At 31.0% G+C, this 26511-nt stretch overlaps 1 protein-coding gene across 7 annotated transcripts in view; it reads right to left on the reverse strand.

Annotated features, from left to right (window-relative positions):
• LOC143256961 (G patch domain-containing protein 1) overlaps positions 1-26511 on the reverse strand; it is an 85311-nt gene that overhangs the window by 53041 nt on the left and 5759 nt on the right. For all 7 annotated transcript variants that reach the window (XM_076514895.1, XM_076514893.1, XM_076514896.1 and 4 more), the window contains 7 exons: positions 25117-25350; positions 21709-21837; positions 14174-14259; positions 8331-8479; positions 7720-7864; positions 2166-2375; positions 194-311 (listed from right to left, as the gene is read on the reverse strand). In XM_076514895.1, the coding sequence (XP_076371010.1) occupies positions 194-311; positions 2166-2375; positions 7720-7864; positions 8331-8479; positions 14174-14259; positions 21709-21837; positions 25117-25192 (913 nt within the window). In that variant the 5' untranslated portion in view covers positions 25193-25350. The remainder of the gene's footprint in view (positions 1-193; positions 312-2165; positions 2376-7719; positions 7865-8330; positions 8480-14173; positions 14260-21708; positions 21838-25116; positions 25351-26511) is intronic.

The raw sequence follows: 26511 nt of genomic DNA on the forward strand, positions 1-26511 counted from the left end.
TTCACTAATAAGCTTATCTTAACAAGTAAGCTAATGATAAACAGATATAGATGATCTTACAGTTGACAGTCATATATAACTCTGATCTCTTTCTTTTTTGAATTAAATAATATAAAATAAATGACTTTTTTATAATTAACAGGTCTATATTATAAAATTAATTGTATCAAGATAGTATCACAAAATTATTTACCAACAGATTTTCTATCATCTGTATCTCTTTCCCCACCAAGAAAAAAATCATACTGAGACATGTCATCCTTTCCATAGATATCTTCATCTTCATCTTCAAAGGCACCAACACCAAAAGCCTTGAAAATAAAAGTTCAGTGACAGTTCCAGCTTGAAAATAATCAAAATATCCAAGATCTTCTGGTAACATAAAGAACAGTAACAATACAGAAATGTAAAACATTCAGAACATGTACCTGCATTACAGTTATTAATGATCATACACAAATACTTTAGGTATCATCCACAGAGGATTTGGTATTTGCAAAAAAATTTAATAATTAAATTCACAGAAAATAATCCAAAGGAAGACAGTTATAAAATAAAACTCTGAGATATGCACAAAAGTTTCAGACAATACAAAGGCTTATTTAGATATTATAGTACTGTAATATTTCACAGTTACAAGAATTATGATTTTTTTATGAGATTATTCACATTATTAATAGCATTTTCTTAACAGCATTCAGCAACTGCATTACTGGTATTAAAACTACTTGTATCACAATCATATTCTTTACTGTTTATGTAAAGCATGTCCTGTTATGCCCAGAATAAGAGTGGAAGCAACCATGACATTTCATTTTATACAGTAGATTTTTCCTGTAAACAAACAAAAATTGATTTGAAATTAGATACAGTACATTAAAGTAATTATGTGGTTTAAGTGAGGATTCATCCACAGCAGATTTTGGAACAGTCTAATTTCTTAGTTAGACAAATGGAATTTAAACTTAGGTTTCTGGAATAAAGTATGGTTAATAAAGGAAATAATCTAAATACCTGATATGGATGATTTACCTCTTTCATTATCAAGCTACATGCATTGGGATAAAGTGTGTCATATAACCATACTGGTAATGTTTTTTTTTTCTTCAGAATATTCATTACAGCATGTAATGTAATCCAAACCTGGCAAACTATTTAATTGCCTTGGAATTTTAAGGATTGTAAAATTAACCAATATTAAATGTAAATGTAAATAATCCAGCCCTATAAAACCTCGACAATAACATACTATGGGCATGAAACCAACAATTGTTGGTCCAATTATGAAGTTCACATATAGAGGGCAGCACAAAACAGAAAAAGCTGATCTTGTGAGCTAAAGGAATTACCCAATCAAAATGTAGTTAGTTTTGTTACAAAATATACACATAACATAAATCTTTATTACTTACTGCTTATTTAAATCATGTGTACGGCAGTAAAATTGACATTTTTCCACAAGCGATGTTCAGTATTACAAATAACTTGGGTGTCCAAGGAAAAAGATTTCATGTTATTTTCAGTTTTTACATGATTTTAAGACAAAACAAATTTCAAAACTACTGTAAATTACCTGGTTTTCTATGTAAGCTATAAAAAGATTTAAAAAATATTACATCTCAGTCAGATTTGCAAAAAAATGATCACTACAAAACAAACACTTTTGCTGACTAGCAGTTTACAGTTAGAGAACTAAACATCTCAGCAAATGAAGAAGAAGCTTTTTATTTTAGATTACTGGTGACAGTTATGAACAGTTTATGTCTCAAATTGGTTAGAAGCTTCTGCAACCAAGTTTTGATGTTAGAATATATTGAAAGGGAAAAACTGGAGGTCAGATGTGTCTAGTGACACAGAAGAATGAAGCTCACAATTTTTCTAAACATTTCTTTTTAAATTTAACAAGTTAAAATGTAGATAATATACACATTTCAGCTACAAACTATGTTTCGATGCTACATTTACTGGCACACATTGATAATAAAGTTTTGAATTAAATGTGGACAATAGCATTATAAAAGGTTGAGAAAAATGTGAAAGAGGCAGGCTAAGATATTAAAGGCTAAACACTAAAATTGAATGTTTTCATTCTTTAAAACAAAATTAATATGTCTAGAGATATGAGAAAAATAAAATAGGAAGCAATGTTCAATAAGTATACTAACCTGTCCTGAAATAGATAGTTTCTTTTTTTCTTTATTTAACACATCAACTGTAGGAGTGGGCTGCAACTTAGACATGTCGTTAGATAAAACAGGAACTCTGTTTAATCCTTTGTATCCAATACCATGAAGATTATCTTTTTGTGTGTATGGTTGTATGTCCAAATCATGTGGAGCAAAAGTGAAGCCTTCTCTATAAGGATCCTCTTCTTCCTAAAAAAAAAAAAAAAGCAAACAGTGAGTTGCATTAATAGATGAGCAAGATTTATATAAATATTTTTAAGCAATATATACTGTGAAAACAAACAATTATTTAAAAAATATTATTCCTATTGATGATGACATCTCTGTTAGATTTAATATTATATATTTATTTTAATACCAATGTTTGTTTCAGTTAATACATATTTAGAAAGGCATGTAACTTATACTGTTAAATGTATATAGCAAACTTTCCAGCTCATATCAAAGCTGAAAGAGAAAGTAGATGTCTGTATGAAAGCCAAAAAAAGAGTAGAACAAGCTTGTATCAAAGGTGGTTGGCTGGTTTAAAATGTTATAATTAAAGTAAAATTATTAAAATTCATTATTTTATTTAAGTTTTTATTTGGATGATCTATAATATAAAAAAGAATATTTTGGTGCCTACTAACCCCACCCACCATGGAGCCCCACAAGGGAATTCACTACAATACAAAACAAGGACACTGCAGCAATGCCAGGGATTTGTGTGTGCTATACCCAAACACTAGCATTAGATACAATGCCCACAACACCTGTTAAGGACATCTAACACTGGTACTTGGTTGACCTTTGTTTGTTAGGGTTAGAATCAACCACCAGGATCCTCTCCTCCCCTTCATGGGTCACCACACACAGTAAACATGAAGGTGGATGTTTAGATCGAAGAGGAGGTAAACTGAAAGAACAGAACCTTCTCAGGGAGGCTCCCTCAGCACATACAGGAATCCACACTGAGGGGGAATCTGTACAGAAAATAGAAAAACAAAGAGCACAAACCATACATAGTATTTGATCTGGACTGGGACAAGGATAAACATGGTAAATAAAAGGAAGGGAATTGTGCTAACAGAAGAGTTACTTCCCCTAGCCTCTGACATCTTGGGTAGTAAGGAATGATCCAGATAAAAAAAGAAGAGAGGAAGTGGGAAAAAATATAAGCATCATGGGAAGTAAACCTGACTTCTGACATTCATTGGCATAGATGAGAAGAAATTGTGCTTGAAGAGACAGTAAAACACAAAAAACAAGGAAAGTGATACATATAAGTTAAAGTGAGGGAATAAAAGATCACATAAACATTCCAGGATAGAATGGTATGCAGTCAAGGATGATGACTAATCCAGAAGTAATGTATAAATATAGGATAGGTGAGGTACAAACTCTGTGATTTCAGAAAAGAAAATGAAGGTACAGGACAAGGATGATTGATAATTCAAGATGTAACAGTAAAAATCAGGAGAGAAACTCTACCATGTGAGATACAGGGGTTTGATCTGCATGAGGCCTCTAACATGTAGATTAACAGCAGAACAATTCCCATTTGCACCAATAAATACCTACTGAACAAGTGGAAATGGAACAAGTTAAAATAAAGTTACCTGCAAACATAAACCCACTCTCCCTGCCAATGACCAAATGAGAGCTAAGCATGAATGTGAATGATGTGAATGTCCAGATAGAGTACTAGCACAGAAGAGAGAATGAAACAAGTTGAAAGAAAGTTATTCACAGATATAAAAGCCAATTTCCCTGCCAAAGACTGAATAAGGGCCATGCATGACGATGAATTAAGCAGAATGGTAGGAATGAAGGAAATCATACCTGGAAGTGAAAAGATGGGGGAGACGAACATATAGGAACCTGTAGGACCAATCCTGGCTGAAGGCATCAACAGCCCTAGCTAGAGAAGAAAGTACCAGATGCCAAATAGAGTAATGGGAGATTAAGAGATGTAGTACATGGATCTATATGGACCAAAAAAAAAAAAGAGACAAAAAAATAAAAGGAACAGAACAGACTGTAAAACACATTTAATAATGGAAAGGAAAACAAAGAGCAGTGTCACACTTGATATTAACCAAAAAGCAAAGAAGTCATGAAAAAAGGAATACACCAAAGATGGTAAAAACACCAAAATGAAGGGAAGTACCCCTTGACAAACTTGAAATGTAAAGAGAACATCAAATAAATGCAAAAATGAAACATTAATGTGTAAGTGACTATACAGGGGAATAAAAATTACGAATGCTGGAAGGAATCTGCTTGAAGTTAAACTATGGTAAAATTGAAAGCCAGTAAAAGGTAAGCCTTTTAAGTATTTAAATGTAAAAGAGACAAAAATGAACAACATAGAAAATAGGAAGATAATATCCTGTAAAACATGTCCATAAATGTGTAAAGGAGGTCTAGCAGATACTGCAATAGAAGTATGGAATGCAGTCCATGACAAGATTAGAGACAAATGACAATTTTTACATCAGAAAATGGGATTAGGTATTACATGGGGAAAGTGAACAATAGTGGAAGTAGTACAGCAAACTTGATCTTCAAGAGATCAACCCATAAATTTAAATAACTGGAACAAAGGATCAATTATAAACAAACTTAATGGTATGAAATACAAAGTCTAGATTGAATGAAAGTAACTGTAAAAAGAATAAAGTATAAAGAAAAACATAATGAAATAATTAAAACAGTGAAAAACAGGAAGAAAATAGTGTATGGAATGCATCTCTTACGATTTTCAGTTGAAGAAAAATCTGTAGCAATGGTAGATAAACACCTGTTCATAAAACTATGTGAAACTAATAAACTAATTAATGATAAGAAAAATGAATTTAAACTAAATTAAATCAACAGTAAAAAGGATGAGGTATAAACTAAATGAAATGAATGATAATAATTACAGAGATGAAATGTAAGTAACTGTAAAAGAATAAACTATAACAAAGTCAACATTTTAAAATGGGAAGAAAATGGTGTACAGGAAGGAATCCTTAAGATGTAGTTGTGAACAAAGATTGGAACCAAAGTAGGTATTAACCTGTAAATCAAACCACAGGTAAACCAATAAATACCATAATGAAGCCAAATCAAAGAAGATATTGAACAGAATTCACTAGGAAATCTAAAGTTATCTAAATCAAAATACAGTTAAATTGAAAAGAACAAAAACTAGTTAAACCTAACTAAATAGTACAAAACAAATGAGAACCTAAGAATGAAATGAAAAACAAAACTGAATAATAAATAGGCATAATTTTGGGAGAAGTCTGTGTGGACCTCAATTCAAGAGTTCCACCCAAACCAAGAGGAAAAAAATTAACAAAATGGAATAGAAATTATTATACAAAAGTAATAAAATAACAATTAAACTAATGAAGGACATACAATGTTAAGCCTAATTGAATGGAATGTAAGAAAAACAAAGAAGACTAATTATGAATTGTAATATAACTGAGTATTAACTAATCTGAATAAGCATGTTATAGGATTCAAATAATTACAAATAATATTAACAATGAAATTGTAAAACATCTTATCTCTCTAAAATTGGCAGACTATATGAAAAATGGTGGACCAAAAACACAAAGTAAATGTGACAAAAGTCTGAAGAGTAAACAATCAAACTCCTGATGAAATAAAGTGGAAACTATCCATGAAGGAATATAAATGAAAGGAATTATAAACAAGGAAAAAAACAGAATTTCATATTGGGAACAAAGATTACATAATGGAAATGAAATACCAAACACTTAAAATCCAGTGGTGGAAAATGGCTATCAATATCCCCATCCTCCTAAACAAGATTGGCACCTACAAAAGAAATTATGATTGAAAACTTAAGAATGAGGCTGACCTTTCTAATGTTCAATCTACTAAGTGCAAATGTGAAACAGTAAAGAATGACAAAAGAAAAAATACAAGCACTGTCAAACAAGAGGTGATACTTCATAACAGCTACATAGAGGGAGTCACATGTCACATGACAGGACTATGATCCTACTGGTGAGAAGACACATAATGATTTACACAAGACACATATTGGAATCACTTGATTCCAACAAGGGAGAAAAGAAAGCTTGTGGTATATAGGGAGCAGCAATAAACGAGAATAGCTCACCTTATGACAGGAGGGAAGTAGCTATCAGAAATCTTCTCTTCCTATTGGTTATAAAAGCAAATATCATGAAAATTACTGACATTTTTGAAAGGCAGCATGTGATAGGAAGTCATGGTAAATTGGCTTGACTTTCTTAGTAGAAATAGAAAAGTGGCACCGGATGATATAAAATCAGATTGTATTACTGCAAAATAATTTTTAGGATTAAAATTACTTTTCCTCATCTTAAAAATATTAAATTTTCTTTGTATAAGCCCTAAAACCTCCTAAATACAAACATCTTTCTCCCGTAAAACATTATATTTCATCTGCCGTTTACTTTATCCTAATTTAAAACAGGATCAGTCAATTTAATGACCTCACAATCACCAAATAAAAAAAAGAAATAAATATAAATTACCATTTTTTCATTCTAGAATGACTTCAAATTGTAATTGAAACTTCATAAATTTATCCTTGGTAGCTTTAAGCTCATAACAGTACATACCTATTTATAATTAGATGTTATTGTTTTATTGCCCTTTGAGCTGTGTCTAACTACTGTCTGTGCTATAATAAATTGTAAATCACATGGGGTATATGCAGCTTATGTATACTATCAAATTGCATTACCTATGTGCTGATCTTGTGCATGCCTTGGGAAACATTTTTATTACATTGGTATTATTATTTATTTTAACTAACCTGAAAAGATCCCTATTTTTACATTTTAGTAACATTTATAATAATAAATAAACATGTAAAACAAGAGATAAATTACATAGCTAATCTTTTTTCTTACTATAAATTGTCAATTATACTTAAGCCTACATATTCTATACTAATGGTATTTGGCACTGAAAAATTTTTATTTAATTAAATGATACAACAAAGAACATAGACTAATACCAAGCAAAAGGCAGACAATTTCCCCTAACTATCAAAATTTCTCTGGCTTTCCAACTATGTGACACAGGCCCTTACAAATCTATTCATTCTAGTTGTTAGCTTTGCCATGGGAATGAAGCTTGTACTCTTGTGTGAAATTGATGGTTATAAGTTCAGAATACAATGTTATGCATCATTTGATACATCAAAATTTTTAATTTCAACAAATATAAGAAGTCTCATTCCCTTTCAATTTGTCAAGATTTATATTATAATAACTGTTTATTCTGGTCCTCCTTACATGCATTAATAATAAAACTAGAATAGGGATGTCATTACCATATTTAACTGCACTTCAAGACTGCCTTGGATTAATTTTTCAATGAAATACAGGATCTGCATTTTAGACAGGAACATACAAAAATAAAAGATTCTACTTACAATACTATAATCCATAGAAACTCTTACAGACAAATTAACACACAAAACTAACAATCAGCATTAACTATACTATATTTTGTCAAATAATCAAATTTTACCTACTTCTGACTGACCAGATGGTAGAGAACACCCATATATCTTAACACCTGGATTTTGTTGTTGTTTCTGTCTCTTCTTTACTCTTGGTCCAATTCCTTGGCCAGGTCTCCAACCCATTTGTTTTAAAAGACGAACACCTATAGATTCGCTAAAAATATATATATATATATATATATATGTTACTTTTACAGTTTTGAAATGTATTATTGAATCATGTAAACAGCTCCATTTCTCTATAAACTAAACTTCAGTACAATGCTATTTAAGCTTTGATGTTGATTTAATAATTTCACATTTAAAACAAGTTTTTTCCTGCAATTTGACCAAAAATAATGAAATCAAAAAATTATATTACTAGTTGGACATAACCTAATTTAAAGAAGAAATCAAGAAGATTATATTAGATAAAGCAGCACAGAAAATGTGCAATAAATTATTATTATTGATGTTTAATAGTTCTTTACACTAAACACTGTGGTTATTGCTATTTATTTGTGTTTTGAGAATTGTTAAAGCACATATTCTGCAACAAGAGTCTAACATCATCATATGGGCATCAGTTAGTAACCAGAAGTATGCAGTTATAATATCAAAACAAAAGTTTAATGACATACTTTACAGGAAGTATCAAATCTTTCAGAGGTGGCACACCAGGTATTGGACCTTCTGTTGTTACAGGAAAAATCTGTTTTCTTTCCTGATGTACTCCAAAATCCTGAGTAGTTTGAATTTGTCTTGGTGCTATTCCATATTTCCCTAAATCCTATGTGTGGCAACACATTTGTACATGGAAAATTTTTTCATTGCAGTCTCATGAAAAACTAGTACATTTACTATAAAATTCTTATATGTAAGACAATGATTAAGCACCATTGGAATCTATCTTAATTATTGTGTAAATTAAATGTAACTGCTGGACTACAGTGAGATGAGATTTTCACGCCAAACTCAATTATTTAAAAAAAATTAAATTATTAAAAATTGTGATTTGTAATTAAAAATAATAATTTCACAGTAAACAGAACAAACTGCCAAAAGCCTGATATCAAAAGATGTTAAGACTAGTTTCACTAATATCAGACTTATGAGAGGTTTGTTCCATTTACTGTGGTTTTTCATTGATTGCTATAGATGTTATTGTGTTCTTTTATTATTAACTTATTAAAAATAGGCTTTACGCCAAATCAGTGGACATATTACTGCATTAAGAGAACAAAATTTTATATCAGTTTATTGTTCCATTTTCTTCATGGATTATATATACTCTGTAATCTATAAACAAAAGTTGCTTTTTTTAAAATATACTGTGTGCTTTCTAAAACAGAAACTTCTAAGTAACGCTACACTTTTAATCTAGGTTGAAATTCAACAGTTTTGTAGATTATTACTTATTGGCATCACATGTGATTACTTTTGACAATAACTGACTTTTTTACACACACATATACATATTTCAAGAAAATGTAAACAAACATTTAATAGTGTTCAAGTAACACGCTGTTGTTTAACCACATAAATTATAATATTCAACTTTAATAAACACTTTGCTAACAATACATTGAATAAACAAGCAAGTTGAAAGACAAATTGCTGGTAAAAACATGAGCCAATTCTTTATGAAGAATTGTATCACCAATATAGTGAGATCTGACATGTTTTATTTCTTACCATCCTCTTTGGATGGGTAAGTAGATGGTAAAAACATAATTTTTTTTGTTCATTTGATTTAACTTTGGCTCCAGATTTGTCTGCTCAAACTGCAGCTTTTAGTTATGATTGTTGCATATAAATATCTTTTAACTTTAACATTAACTTTCTCAAAATCAGAATTACTTTTTATTCTTCTCTAAGCTCTGTATCTGTCTTAATTGAATATTTCACATTTTAAATATTAATAATGTATATATATATATATATATATATGTATGTATGTATATCCTATTTATATATACAAATCTTCTGTATCATACTTTCTTTAAAATATTTTTGAATATCTTTTTATATGGGACAGTGATTTTAACATTTTCACAAAAGTTAAAAGATGCTCGCTTCAAACCTTAACTGCTGATCAAACCTCTTAGCATTTAGATGGAAAAAAGATCATATTACCCCACCAATGACTAACCTCTACTAAAAAGGTTTTTTTTCTAATTAATTGTTATGGAGTAAATATCAAAACACGAAAAACATTAAAGCCAATACAATAAACACTTCTGTTAATCATGGGCAAACTGAAAGGAATGTGGACAAAACATCTGCCATTTAAGATTTCTTGGACACAGTATTTCTGACGATGCTGCCACTGCAGAGGCCAAATGGTATTAGTCGAGCTGACTAAGCTATGTGTTAATTATAATTAAATCAATTAATATCATGAAAAGAATTAAATAATAAAATTACTACTTCCAAGTATCACTATGATTTTCAATCATTCTAACAATTAACTATTTGAAATTGAAATTACACTTATTGTCAGGAAAAGAATCAAATACTTTAGAGTAGTGTTTCAGATTATTAACATTTTTGATTACCCTGACCATCCAAGTATCCAAAATATTGCAATTATATATGTAAAAATGGCTCGTTTGGGTTGAGAAAATATTTTACGTAGAGGAGCTAACAGCATTTCGACCTTCTTCGGTCATTGTCAGGTTCACTGATTATATATATATATATATATAATTGTTGCTATTATGTTTGATTTTGTCAAATCAAAGCTACATACTGTGTTACATGTTCTCTGGCCACAAAGAAGTATCAAAATCCAATTTCAGCATCATGGGTGTTTATGTTTTTCTTACTTCAAGTTTGTTTGTTCAGCTTTTAGCTAGCATGATTTTGAGAGAGTGTGATGACTTGACTGTCTCCATCTCATTTAATTTTTCCATTATACTTGCTCATCTTGAATTTATTATAGCAAAGCTAATAAGGCCATCTGCCACTGCCAATAATTTTGAGCTGCTTATTACAGAAGAGGGAACTGGTTGACACCAGTATCCATTACTAATTAACTGAACTATGTGTTTGTTTAATAAACTGTAAATTGCTTTGCCAATTTCTTTACAGTATGTAATGTTTCTAACTTATAATTATATAAATATAATGCTTACTATCAGATAAGCAGAAGAAGATTAGAGAAGAAATCAACAAAACCTATAACCTCCCTACTCTCCATTTGTGTCAGAACATAATAAATATATGATTTAACGCTGTATAACAAGGCATAAATCTAAAGAAGGGGTCAAGAGCTTCTATTCTTTTCTTTTTTCCCCACAAGTTAATAAAAACTAAAATAGTAAATGTTCAAGTACTACTATCTAATATCCAAAAGAAATTATGTGCCAATGTAATTACTTGACTGGGCTAGTAATTACAATTAAATCGTTTTTAAGATTTTGTTGAGTTCAGCAATCTAGTTATGGCCTTAACTAGTTTGCTTGAAAGATAGAATGACAGTAAGAAAGATGTTTTCCATATTTTTTAATGTCCAAAATAAGTGAAAATTTAAGTGATGCAACTGCAGAAATAAAAACTTAAAAAAATGACATCTTGTTTACAAATTCTATACATTTTTCTAATACTACTATAAACAATTATGATATTTACTTTAAGTTAAAAACACTAAAAATTTGGTTATAGTACTAAACAGTTAACTTTTAACATAGTTACCTTGTATCATTCTATTATTGTAAAAGTGAATCATTTCTGGATCCATCATTGAAAAGTTAAATATTGTTGTTACTTCTAGATAATGAGAAACCCACTTGAAATAAAAATGTTGCTCAAAACAGCTGGTATGGGTATTAACATTTTTTATTGATAAAAGTGTTAATACCCATACCAGCTGTTTTGAGCAACGTTGTTATTTGTTCATACAATAATATAATATGAACATACATTCTATTTTTATTCCTATTTATTCACTAATGATTTTCATCCTCTGTAATTTAAAGAAATCAATGTTATTTAATTTTATGTTGTTTAACCTTAAATTTAAGCTACTTGAAAAATGTCCAAAATATTAAGCTTTTATATTGGTTAAGTACACATTTGCCTAATGAACAAAGTGAGTTGTGATTATTTGTTCCCATTGGTTTCCCTTTGTCTCTGAACAGATTTTAGATGCTATGATACCACATCAAATGTTTTGTTAATTTACTGATGAAACACAACTTTAAAAGAAGTTAAAATGAAAGTTGAAGTATTATTGGGTAAAGCAAGCATAAGATTATCACATTATAATAAATATACAGGTTTAAGAGTTCTTACTTATAGTACAGTCAGTGAACATTCCTTTTATTTGTGAATTGTGAAGGTATTTGTGTGTCAAATTATAACTGTTCTAAAGCTATGGAAATTATTTTTCAATGAAAAGACATCAGAGACCTTGAAATAAGGTCTTGAAATAAACTACATATAGTTTACATGCAGTTTGAATGAGCAAAGAAAAACAGACTATTCAGTTTATCAGAGAAACAAACTAACATATGTTCAATGTTTAGAGAAGATTTTATCACAAGGTACAAGAAGTTAACCTAGACACAGGAATTAAGCAAAGAAGTCACATAACTGGAGACTGCTTAAATGTTTAATAACAGTACTTTGTAGATGTGTGATTCTTTGTTTAAACTTACAGTGTTTAATTTCTAATACATGTACTATGTTTTTTTTTAATTACAATGTTTGTAAACATGTTCACCAAATAAGATAAAAATAATCAAAGTTGGATAAGCTTAGTTAAGTTTATTGCTTAGTAAGTATGGTATGCAACTGCAAAATATTATGATGATTCAAATGCTGTCCCTCAATAATTCAAATGTAAGTCAGTGGGCTTATGATGCTAATAGCTGAGTTTCAATATTCATGATGGGCACAGCATGTATAGCTTATAATGCAGCTTAGGAATTAACAAGAAAAGATTCAAATCTTTATAGAATATTATATGTTTATCCTATCCAAATAATGACCTTAAAAAATTGGTTTGATGGTTAATTACTTATTTCTAATTGCAAATATCATATGTTTTAAATAAAATCATCGTAACCTTTATTGGAAGAGTAACACGTGTTTTAGATATTTATCAATTTATTTCTCTTATGCAAGATTGGTGTGGGGACTACTACATATTTTAAGAAACAAGCATAATCATAATCACATGTAAGGTGTTTCAGGTGTAACTTGAAAAGACATATTGCCCAAAACTGCAGATAAAAGCCTCTAGGGAATAAAAACTACTCCAAAAGAATGTAAACTGTTGTATATGTGTGAAAATTGGCCATTAACAGCTAAGAATGTGAGAAATCAACAGCTGTTAATAAGCTACAAAGATAACTAAACACTAAATATGAGTCTTAAAGCCCAATCAGTATAACAAGAACAACAAAGAGCTGACCATGCACTGGAATTATCCAGAATTCTGACCTCTGACCAGAGGAAAGAAAGCCACTTAACAGAATTTTACCACCCATAACTCACCATAAGGGATTGACTGTTACTCTTAAAGTATACCCACAGCTTACATTGGGTAGAATATTTTTCAAATAAATCTTGCCAATTCCAAAATTCAGAGCTCTATTACAGGCCCAAAATGCTTTCTCAAAAAGGGTAGGGGGATATTTGCATAAGAATTTTAATAATAGCGATATTTCTAATTGTAAGAGTGACTTACTAAGACAACATCTTCAATGAGTATTTTTTTTTAACAAATTATGCACTCAATGCCATATTTGTGGCAAAAAGAAAAATTGTTTTTTCCCATTATAGCAAGTCCTTGACAGGGAACTTTTTCTCATTTTCTTCAAATGACACATTAAACTTCAGCTGTGTTTGTGTCAAAACAACTACAAATTCCTTGAAAAATAATTTTAAAACAAAAAAAATTTAATTTACCATCATGTTATTTTTAAATTTAAACTAGAAACTAAAAATTGTTTTGTCAAATGTATTTGTCTTAGAGCATATAATTACTGAAACACAATATATACAATAATTATAAAAAAACTACAATGTTGTTTGTTATAATGAGTACATCAGCTGTATAATGTTTTCAGTTTTAACAGTTATTAGTCAGATCTGCAGTTTTTTTTTAATATTTAGCCAGAGGGAGAGGCAAGATCATTAGCTTGCACTTGAAAGGTCAAAATGTGCATTACTAACTTTAATATTCTTTGTATTTTTTTAAATGATGAAACTTTACATCAGGAAAGAAAAAGGTCAAAATTAAATATCAATGTAACATATCAGAATCATAATGATATTTATCTAAAAGAGCTGCAATACAACCTGATTCATTTTGTTACTATATTTACACAAAACAGTTGCAAAAAGCTACACATTCTCTCAGAGAATGAATAAACGTCATGGATATAAGACTTATGTGACAAGCTAGGGACTTACATGGTTAAATACAAAAAGATCTTGAATTAAATATGCCAAAGAAAGGAGTAAAGATGTATACCTCATCATCCATAAAATCTTCAGGATGTTGTTCAGCAATCTCTGCTTTTTTGACTCGTGATGAGGTGAAAGATGAAGGAGCCCAACCTAAATAAAATAACAGCTAGAACTGTTACACAGTTTTAATGAACCATAGCTACAAAAAGTTTTTTTTTAACAATAAAGAACATTTCTATGAAATCATACAATAGAATAGAAAACCTATAATAAAGTTGGTTAAGAAAACTCACAAATAATTATTCTTTTATTTAGGAGACATCTCGAGTGGGTAAACACATTCATTGTACATCATACTACAAGTAAGCCTAATTTTGGTAAAAATTCATAATAGTTGATAAAACTGTAGATTATAAAATATTAACTATAACTGTAAATCAAGTTAATGTGAAGATTCTTAATAAAAATCCATTAGCACATTGTGGGTGGGTCACAAATTTACTCATTCTGTTCAAAGAGTCAAAGGAATTGGGTGTGTTTTACTTTGTTCTGGACAGTTATTTTTCTGATTTTTGCTTTTAATACCCACACTTTTTATAAATGGCTTTTCAAGGAAAACATAATGTGTTGAGTGAATATGAGATAAATACAGAACTATTTGATGATGACATGTCAGACTTTCCAAATGAAAGTGAATATCCTGACGTGTATGTGTTTGTGGATCATTTGGAAAGTGACTATAATTACAGTAACACTATTAGAATTACAAAGATAAGTAAAGTTGCTGTGTTCTCAACTGGTTCTGAATCAGAAAGTGATGAAAATTTTACAGATGTTCTTGTTAGTGATTTGTTTTTCCATTGTGGTAATAACTGGTCAGCCACCAAACCTGAAATGTTTGAAAGAAATCCAGGGGTCATTATAGCTCCATCCAAACCCAAAAGTATTGCTGCCACAGCAAGTCTAATGTTTGGTGATGACTTGTTTGAAAAGTTTTGTCAGGAAGTATATACTTATCATAATCAAACTGTAGAGAAACTTAAACTGTCATCTAAAGAACTTCGATAGACTGATGTTACAGCTACAGACATCAGGAAATTCCTAGGCCTTATTCTACTAATGGGACAGAGAAGGAAATATAATTGGAATGATTATTGGTCAACAGGTCCTCTTTAGATTAGCCCAATATTTTTGCAGACAATAACAAGCCAAAACAGATTTGAACAAAGTTGGACATTTTGGCATTTCAGTGATAATCAGAAAATGTAGCCTGTTGACAGGCTCTTCAAAACTAAACCAGTACTGGATTATTTCCTCAATAAATTCAGAACATCATACAAACCACAGCAGCAATTGTCACTGAATGAGGGCATGATTCTATGGAGAGGACGTACAAGGTTCTGATCATACAATCCTGCAAAAATTGTGAACTATGACCTGTTGGAGAGTGACACAGGTTCTATTTGCCATATGGAGAATTATGTTACTGATGGAAAAAAATAGAGGAAGCTATTTTTTCAGTTACTAGTCCCAATCTTGGATTGTGGCACCACGTGTACCAGGGCAATTATTACAACATTACTCACATTGCAGACCTGTTCCTAAAACACAAAACAAGAGTCTACAGAACAATCAGAGTGAATAAAGGGTTGCCACCAAGCTTGATGGCTGAAGTTTCAACAATGAAAAAAAGATGGAACAGCTTTCCATAGACAAGGTGATGTTCTTGTTTCCTATATGGAAAGACAAGAGAGAAGTGATAATGATTTAAACCATCCATGACTCACCTGTTTCTACCACAGGCAAGAAAAATAGAACAACTGAAGAATAAATATAAAAAAAGAGCATGTTCTCAAACAGAATGCCCATAAGTGTTGATTGTGCAAGTTAGTACTTCTCATACTACACTAATCTCAGAAAAACAGTGAAATGAGCTTCATCCAATAAACTGTGGCTTTTTGGATTCACATATAATCTATAAAGTCCTGAATCAAAAAAATAAAATATAAGCAATTCCTCTTCTTTGTGGCAAGAGAATGGATTACTGAAAAAGAAAAAGAAGGCTTACTGGACAGTGACATCACAGCAATTAATGAGGCCAATCGAACTATCATAGATCAGATCTTTCAAACCCTATACTTTATTTTGAAATGAAATTCTTTTCATCACATATTCAAGCTCACTTAAACTTGGAGCCAAAAAACAGTTTGTTTCACAATAAGTCTGACAAAGCTTGTAGAAGTTATTGCATGCATTTTGTTATACAGTTTGATGATTAACAAAAAAATGTTATAGTCAGTACGTCATTTAATAAATACTAATATTAAACTATACCAAACAAAACAGGTACTTATTTTTGTTGTTGGTTTACTTTATAATTTGTAAATGGTTTTCTGTTTAATGATATGATGGGCATATTCAGTACATAACCAATAAAAACTGTCACAACTATTTGCAATTTAAGATCCAGAATTAATATAAATTAAAATCACATCATATTATAGCAAGTTACCTCCCTTTGGTGTGGATTCCCATATGTGGTGAGGGGATTTCCTAGAGATGGTTCTGTTCTTTCTGTTTACCTTTTCTGGGGTCTAAATATCCACCCACATGTGCTTGCCATGCATGGTGGCCTGTGAAGGTGAGGAGAGGATCCTGGTGGTTGACAGGTCCAACCCTGGGGGAGGATCCCCCCAGGGTCAATCAATTGGTCCACTTGGTAACATTAGGGTAAACCAAGTACCAGTGTTGGATGTTCTCAATGGGCATTGTGTCTGATGCTGGTGTTTGGGTACAGTGAGTACAAAACCCCAGCATTGCTCCAATGTCCTTGATTGGCATGGTAGTGCACCCCCTTGTAGGGGATGGGGTCAGTGGGCACTGAAATGTATTCCCCTTATTATGGATACCCCTACACTTGAAAAAAAGTAAAAATAAAAATGAAAAAATTGAGAAAAAACAGATCATTGGAAAACAACCATACGTGAATGACTATTGTACAGTCGTCATGTCAGTCAAATTCTGTACTTTGATGTCTAATCATGCACTCCTTATCCAAGAAATCCATAGGGCAAATGTCTCCCTTTTTATTGAAAAGGGATTAGAGGGGCTTGCTAGCTCCCATAAATCAGTAAAAAAAGTTATGATCTTGAGACATTTTTGTGGAAACATCTTCACCACAACATATTAAACTTCTCCTGAAATTGGGGAGCATTGAGGATATACGTGTTAAGGTTACTCCCCATGCAACTTTGAATTCTTCCAGAAGAGTTATAATTGAGAAAGATTTAAAGAACATTCCCAAGTTGAAGATCCTCACTGGTTTCTCCAGTCAAGGCACTTATGCAGAGCACTGAGTCTTCACTTGCAAAGACATAATTATGGTACCTACAAATGTAATTATTTTGACATTCACATCTCCACGTTCACCTGCCACTACCAAAGTAGGATACATATATTGTAAGGTTAAACCATATATTCCAAACCCTCTCCAATGTTTCCAGTGCTAGAGATTTGGACATTCAAAGACCTCTTGTCATGGATCTTTAACATGTGCTTGTTCTGGTGGCAAAGACCATGAAACCTACGAATGCTAATTTGAACCACCCTATGTCAACTGTAGTGGTTCACACCCCTCATACCTTTGTTCTTGCCCTAAGTGTGGTGGAGAAGAAAGAGATACAACATTTAAAAACTGTAAATAATATCTCTTATCTGGAGGCTCAGAAATTAATGTCCCTCACTCCATCATGGACATATGATGCTGCACACTGTTCCACTGATACAGTAAATGTGCAGATGGATCTCTTCATGCCTCCAACAGAATCATTTTCAAATTACTTGAAGTGTATTTTGCCCTCCATGATAAAGAGATAAATGAGTCAACATCTGCTCCCAATTCTGCCCCCATTACTTCTTCCAGCAGCTCCCTGGATCTACTTCCTTTGGCTCTAGGTTCTAGCATTTCCTTGGGTCCATCTTCTTCTCTGTCCCTGAGATGCAGAATGATCATTCATTCATTCCCTCAGTCACCAGAATCTTTTTCCAATGACAAAGACCAACTGAGACAGGACAGAATCCATGGAGGTTAACAAACCACCTTCTAATAAAGAGAGTAAAGAAAAAAAAAAAAAAAGTCGATAACAGAAGGGCACCCCACCCAATTCGCCTATATATAAGGAAAAATTGCTACTTTGATGCAGTGGAACTATCAAGGTTTATGTTGTAATCTGGATGTTATCAAAGCACTGATTGATTCTTTCCTTACTGTTGTTTCTGGTTGTTTCTAACTGGATCTGGCAGGAGAATGTTTTTTCTGATGTGTGGCACCAGGTTACTGTCCTACTTTTCTCTAAGCCTGGAAAAAATCCCAAGATTCCTTCAAACTACCATCCAATAGCTTTGACGAGCTGTCTTTGTACGACCTTAGAGATGATAGTTAATGCTCGTCTTGTTTGGTTCCTTAAATCAAACAAGCACCTCTGGCCCACCCAGCATTGGTTCCAGTGACAGCGCTCCACTGTAAACTGCCTGAATTGGCTTGAAATGTCAATCAAAGAAGCCTTTCTCAAATGACAACATTTTGTGTCAGTAGACTTTGGCTCCACTGTGGACCACCTAAATTGACTTGAAATGTCAATCAAAGTAGCCTTTCTCAAGTGACAACATCTTGTGTAAGTATACTTTGACCTTGAAAAGGCTTATAATACTACATGGAGGTATGGCATTTTGCAAGACCTCCACTTATATGGGTTAGGTGGCCATTTGCCCATTTTTATTAAAATACTTTTAATGGGTTTGACACTTTCCCATTCTTACCCACAGGAACTTGAAATCCCTCAGGGCTGTGTCTTGAGTGTCACACTTTCCAGTATAAGGAATAATGCCATCACTGGACAACCTCCTACTGTTGCAAATAGGCTCTATATTGACGATTTCACATCTTTTGTTAGTCGTCGAACATGAGGTTTATTAATCAGGAGATGCAGATTACCCTCAGTCATTTACTGAAGTGGACCACAGCAAACAATTTTAATTTTTCTCTCCCTAAAACATTTTGCATGCTCTTTTGCCTTCAATGGGGTATTCACCCCAATCCTAAACTCCGTGTCAGTAAAGTTGTGCTTCCCGTGGTTCCTGAGCCACAGTTCTTGGGGCTTATCTTGTGGAATATCCAGTTTCATGACTGAGTGCTTTACCAGACTAGAATGAACCTACAATATGTGAATTTTGGATGAGTACACCTTGTCAAGCAAAGCTTGCTATTGAGAAATAAAAGTTAATGCACACTCACCCTCACGTGCCAATGACATTTTAGGGAGAAAGCTCAATTTGAATAAAGGAGGTTAGAAAAGCAATGGTGTAGAATGCAAGAAAATTCAATGACATACACATCAGATCATCAATGACAACAGGTAAAAAGGAAAACAAAATAAATTTTAAGGGACAGATGGAATAAGAAAAATGAAGCCAAAGACTTAAGAGAGATTGGGAAAGGGTATCAGGTCATCCCATAAGTAGTGTCATTTGTAACACTACAATTTAAAAGGAGAAAAAAAAACACTCAAATAACAACTTAAATCAATTATGTATTTTCCATCATTTTCAATAGCAGTCTGCCAACATCTCAAAAGATTTTCAATAACATGCTTATAAAAATCAGGTGGTTTTGAGACAAAAAAGATGCAAAGTCTATTTATAACTCATCCATAGAAGTGTTTTTCATTCAGATGATGATGCAAGCTTCTGAAAAGATGGTAATCTGAAGGAGTAAGATCAGGAGAATAAGGAGGATGGGGAAGTTTCTGCTAAGCTCTTCAATTTTTCTGGATGTGATCCTAGCAGTGTAAGGACATACATTGTCATGGTGGAAAACAACTTTTCAATTTATCAAAACAGGTTTTTTGTTGTTTTTTTAAGTGCAGGATTCAGTCGATCCTGTTGCTGACAGTATTTCTTAGCAATGATTGTTTGGTTTGGTTGTAACAACTCAAAATCTATTACACCACCTTTATCCAACCAAACACAAAGCAAAACCTTCCTAGGGTGTAGGTTTGCTTTTGGCTGTGGTGTAGCTGGTTCTCCTGCGCTAACCCACTGTCAACAGTACTTAACATTTTGATAAACATTTCTCATCACCAGTTACTAGGAGTTCAAAAACAAAGCTTAAAGTTCATGAGAGTGAAGAGATGTGCAGATGTCTACTCATTCTTTCACATAATCAGCTGACAACTCATGTGGTATCCATTTTCCCAACTTTGAAACTCTACCAAGTTGTTGCAAATGTCAATGGACAGTGGAGGGAGATAAATTGAGTTTCATTTTGCACCAAATCCCAAAACAGCACAGTCTGGGCATCAAAGAGATCATTCTTAACCTAATTCAAATATCAACACTTCATTTAAAAATTTCTAGCAGAAATTATCAAACACTGATCATATCTGAGGTAATTGTTCTAATTCCAATGCCTTCTTCAGTGTGCAAGAGAGGTTTTACTGCACTTAATAGTTAAAATAGACTGCAGATCTTTTCTAAAAATAGAAATAAATCACATGATGATGATATCAATTGAAGGCTTAGTTACTGACAAATATCACCCAGTCCAAACTGTTCATTTTTAATACAGCAGAAGAATAAAGTTTGGTATGTAGAGTGAACTAAATGAGGATGATTAAAATAATTCTTCACATTATCTTTCTAGAAAAGGACTAATCACATTCATGTGTGATACCTATCATGAAATAATGCTTATTGTATAAGCTATTGTGTTTGATTCTTCACATATTTTAATCTCTTATCAACTGCAATAATTATACACTGAAAGCAGTAACTGTATTATTGTGTTCTCATAGTTTTTATTTTAAAAATATTTAAACCAAAATTAAGCATTATAAAATTGGCAATTTTCTACTTTTTAAAATCAAGAATATGAAAATATAAGTTGAGGCCACAGACTGGACATGTCAAGAACATAGTAGGATAGGTAAATATAGCTTGTTACCTGTCCAATGGACGAAAATATGAAAAACTTGGATGTCAGAATCTGCTATTGCACATGAATAACCTTTAATTATTGCAATTTATATGCATCCATTTTTGCAAAGGTGATCCTGCTTGAAATTTTTTAAATGCAATAAAAAAAATATGGATAATAATACACCAGTCAAAGTTAAATTACATGTCCATATTTATTTATTACAAAATTTAGGTGACTACATGTGTGCAAACTTATATTATAAAGTTGAAGGAGAAACAAAGAGGGAAATGTGTTTCACAAAACTACACCAGATAAAACAAAATAAACAACAAGCAGTATTACACATTTTAAAAACTTTAATATTTAGTGATTTCATTTTCTTCACTTCCTGGAAGTAAATATAAATAAATGTAAAATATAAAAATATGTGATAAGAAAAAAAAACAAGAAAAAATTTAAACATTAATTAGTTGTAAAAGATTATATGCTTTTCAAAGCTAAAAAAAAGAATTTTAAATAGAAAAAAAAAACAATGTCCACTATAAGTAAAGCAGGAAAAGTACATCTACAGATATATCAATTTCTGAATCTCCAAGTACATATTCTTTAAATTCAATACATACCCTCTTTGGTACCTACAGTGTTGAAATATCCTGCTGAAAACCCTCCAGTAAAAGCACCATGAAAACGAATTCTTCCTGCTTCATCTGTAACTCTTTGATCTTGTGCAGGTTTTTTTAAAGGAACTTCATCTGTAAGAAACATACCTCCAGTCAAAACAATCAAAGTAATTTTTAAAACATTAATTATAATTCATTTTTAGTGTCAGTCAGACATTTCCACCATTGCTAAAATAAAATATTGTTTTGTTAATTAGCCACATTTGGATGCAAGTCCAATAAAGAGAAGACTATTATTCACATAAATTACCACTACATATAAACAGGGCTGGAACATTAGTGGAATTTTCAAGGTGGTAAATTATTAGGTTCCCTGAATCCAAATAATGTATGACTTATTATTCACATGATCCCTGGATATTTGGAATAACTGAAAATAGAAATAATCAGAAACTAGTCAGTCAAGCTGATCAGCCTTGAATTAATTGAAAATACTGAATTATCACAATAGCAATATTTCAATAAGTTTGATTGCTAGAATAATCTGAAAAAATAATTGGAAATTTTATTATTTGCACAAATTATGAAACTGTTCAAAGCTGAATAACCTTGAATTAATTGAAAATGATAATGAAATATGATTTTTTTATAATTTTCATTAATCAATTATTTTTATTTGACATAAATCAGCCTTATCAATACCTACAGGTAACTGATTATATTGAGTAATGAAGCTAATCCTATGCACATGGGCTGTCACTTCCACTGACCTTGTAATAGACATGTCACAACTTTTTTTAATCCTTCCATACAGTTAGTAACCAAGAAAGTATCCTCAAGAGTAAATATACTATAACTTTGGATAACTTAAGAAAATCATTACAAAATTTGTACATGTTATTAGTAAACATTACAAATATTTTGTAAGAAAATATCTGGTTAAATTAGGTACGAAGATTATTTTAAATTAAAAATTTTCTTGTAAATTTTTTCTTTGAGAATGCTGACAATCCAACATGCATAGTAATTTTGATTTTAAGATTAAAAATACTTTTGTGTGTCAGAACATTCTCAAATTTCAAATGTGAAATCTTTATAACCTTCAGATAATAATTATCAAATGTTTAAGGTAAAAATTTTATTATTTTCATTACTGCATCTCTGTACAAGTTGATTCAATTTTACCAACTTCATAACCTCCATAAAAAAATTTTTGATGCACGAGGTTTTTGTTATAGAATTACTGCAACTTATAACAAGAAAACATAAATTTGTAGTCTAAATAGATTAAATTTTGGTCATGTGTGGCTAACAATGCAGAATTTATAATGACACATGCATGTTATTGCACCCATTAAGATGAAAGCAATGTTTATTCTTCACAAAATGACCCACCTTAGCTGTGTTTTAGCAGGCAAGTAAGTTGCAACTTTATAATTTATGTATATATTTTTTATTTGTTATATATATATATTCTTAGTAAAACTCAAATGTAACAGAAATTTCATAGGTCAGACAATAAGATTCAAATGAAACAAGTTAAACAGAAAAAATAAATCACAAGATCAGTCAATTACAAAGCTTACAGTCCTTGTATTGTGCTTAAAATTGATCAATTGTATACCCAATGCTTTTCCACTGTAATATATTACTTTTGATGCTAAAGAACATGTCAGAACCTAAGATTACTAAGATAAATATTTATAATTGTGAAGTCATTCTCAAAAAAGTACTATTGATTTTATCTCATATTTTGCAACGTTTCATTTCACTGTATATTGCTATAGATAGTGTTACAGTAGAGAAAATAAGAGAAAAAATATTAAGCATATCTTCATGAAACTTGGCAAGCTATTTTCTTGAACCTTGCCAAATTTCATGAAGATATACTCAATACTTTCATAGTTATATATAGTTTCAAATTACATGGGGGTTATATGGTCAATTAAACTGACTGAAAACATATGCATAGGGTCAATTGCCCAACTCTTATGTAGATATCAATGTTTTTACCATAGGTTAATTTTTTTTTTCTCTGTTATTAATTCTGCTGCCATGATACAAAGCAACTGCAATAATTCTGAACTATTATCAAGTTACTAAAGAAAACATTTTGATAAACAGTTTTGATTGTAATGTAAAAATGCATGCAAACAAGATATTTATGTATCAGTACTTACATATACTGAAAATACACAATTGCTGTTTTGCCCAAAATGACACATGCTTAGTACTGCTTTCATAAACATTAAGTTGAGAAACAAGAATAAAAGTTGTATGTAATCAATCTCAACCTGTTAAGAACAGAGAAAACTACACGACTGTGATGCATCACTTTCTAAAGTATTCATGTTCATTTTACATTGAAATGTGTGAAAATGCTTCATAGCAAATGGTAAGAAAGTAAGTCAAGATCATCACAGTCAAATTTGTTAATTACTCTCAATGAACTACAGTAAGCATAATTCTTTAGGTTTTATGATATAACAATAAACTTCTGGAAAATGGATTTTTTAACCATATCTTGAGCAAAACATTTATTTCATTCATCATTTCACTTAACTTCTATAGTTTAAACAATTCTAATGTTGTGAGGTGAAAGAAAAGATTGCCTACATAATTCATGTGGCCCTGGTTTCTGCCAACATACCCAAAATGTAGGGTCTGCAATATCATAGATACAAAAACAAAGTAAAATTTGTATATTTATTATGAATAAAGACTAGCCTAAAGCTGAACACAAAGAGAATGGAACTGTAATATATTAAAAGCTACCAGTTAATTTTACTTCTCTAATGTTTCCACATAACTAAACTAAAAACATTTTATCATGTTCAGTTCTTTAATGCATTACTGGTTACTTGAGAAAACTACCATATAGTGTAATTAACATGAAAGCTTTACTTCATTATGATTTATACTTTTATTGTAGTAATTACTATACTGTACCACATGATTTTTAGGCATTAACCACTGGTTAAATCTTATATCACATATAAATGAAAAAATATTCCTTAATGAAACAAGCATTAGGAATATTAACAACTAAGACAACTTAATGGTCTATCTCAGTATCAAGTAAATTTTACTTTCATTTTGTGAATGAAAACAGTTAAAACATGGAATTAACATTCAGTAGCTTACATATTTATCATTCACTGATGAATCCCTTTTTGTATATTAAGTATTCTCTGAAAGTATATTAAAATACTCAAATGATTAATATACAAAAAGGAATTCACTGATGAATTTACAAACTAATAAAATTAAGTAATAAAACATTAATAATGTAACTTAACAGTATACTAAAATATGACAAAACTTTATATAAATTTATTAAGAAACATACCAATATACAAAATAAAGGTTTATGAACATATTTGAAAACAACTGTTAGAGATGTTGTCTCACCTTCTTCCAAGGGCTCAAGTGGAGTTCCATATGCAATATAACATTCAACATCATCATCCATGACGATCAGTTTCATTAAATCATTCCTTATGATAATAATAATTTGAAACCACTAGAATCTATCTTGTCAGCTGTATAGCATAAAATGGCATCCAGGAACTTTCAGTAGAAAAAAAGATAAAGGATGTTTTTGTCTTCATTAGTCCTTAGAAAGAATGATTCTTATTGCAGGCACTAGAAAAGAAACAAAATCTAAATTCAATTAAGATGCTTTATTTCATAGCTTTGCAATTACTTAAGCATATGAAGTTAGCAAGTTATGTAAGCTACATAAGTACTCATGAATTTCCAGTTACTCAATGAATACAAGTAACATAATACCTGAGCTTACATTCAGAACAAAATGTTAAAATTTCACACTCAGAATTGGTGGAATTTCTAACATCTTAACATCTTCTTGGAATTTGGAGACCATTTTAGATGTTCATTATTAAAATTAATATGCAATTCATTTGTACACTGTATTCACCACAAAAACTCATATTCCTTGTAGTATCAACAAACATAGTTCCATAAATCATTAACACAAGTTTTCACTAAATGTACAGTTTGTGAGTAATAAAGACTAATAATTAGTAGCTTAACATATTATTAGCTAATTATATTCTGGTTCCTGTATAACTAAAACTTTTACACCTCCATTTGTCCAAAGAAAATCTGATAATTATGTAGCCAATGTTGGATATACAAGACTGTTCAGTTTAAGTTACTATTTCATTTAAATTAGTGATTTAATATTTCATGATTACTCAGTTTTCATAACAAGAAGTTTAAATTAACTGATGTGATAAGAGACTTAAAGAATTATAAAAGAACAAGAGAGATCTCTGAAAATGTACTATGTCAACAGTGAGGATTTCTTTAAATACATCAAGAGTAAGCAAAATGCTGTAATTGGAGTAAGTACTTTGAGAGATAATAAATAAAGGTCCAGTTCTTACAATAATGAGAGCTCAGTTATTAAATTCTACATTTTTCAATTTTCATTAGTGAAGTTTTAATAAAAATTTCTTATTCTGAAAGTTGTAATGTGGGAGCCAGATTGAACAAAGTGTTCATATTTACTCTGAGAAGTCAAAGATTGGATACTTTTAAGTCCTTGAAATGTAGTAGATGCCAGAAGATTGCAGGATAAGTAATTCTACCCTTCTATACAGAGGAAGTAATAAAATGTCCTGATATTTACAGGTCTGTTAATCTTACATCAATAGTAAGAAGTTTTAAAGTCTTATAATAACAAATTTTATTCAGTCATTTAACAAAGTTTAAGTGGCCCAGTGTGGCCAGGTGATTGTGATGTTCAATTCGCAATCTGAAGGCCATGGGTTTGAATTC

This window comes from Tachypleus tridentatus, chromosome 7 (genome assembly GCF_004210375.1).
Source record: "Tachypleus tridentatus isolate NWPU-2018 chromosome 7, ASM421037v1, whole genome shotgun sequence".
NCBI lineage: Eukaryota > Metazoa > Arthropoda > Merostomata > Xiphosura > Limulidae > Tachypleus > Tachypleus tridentatus.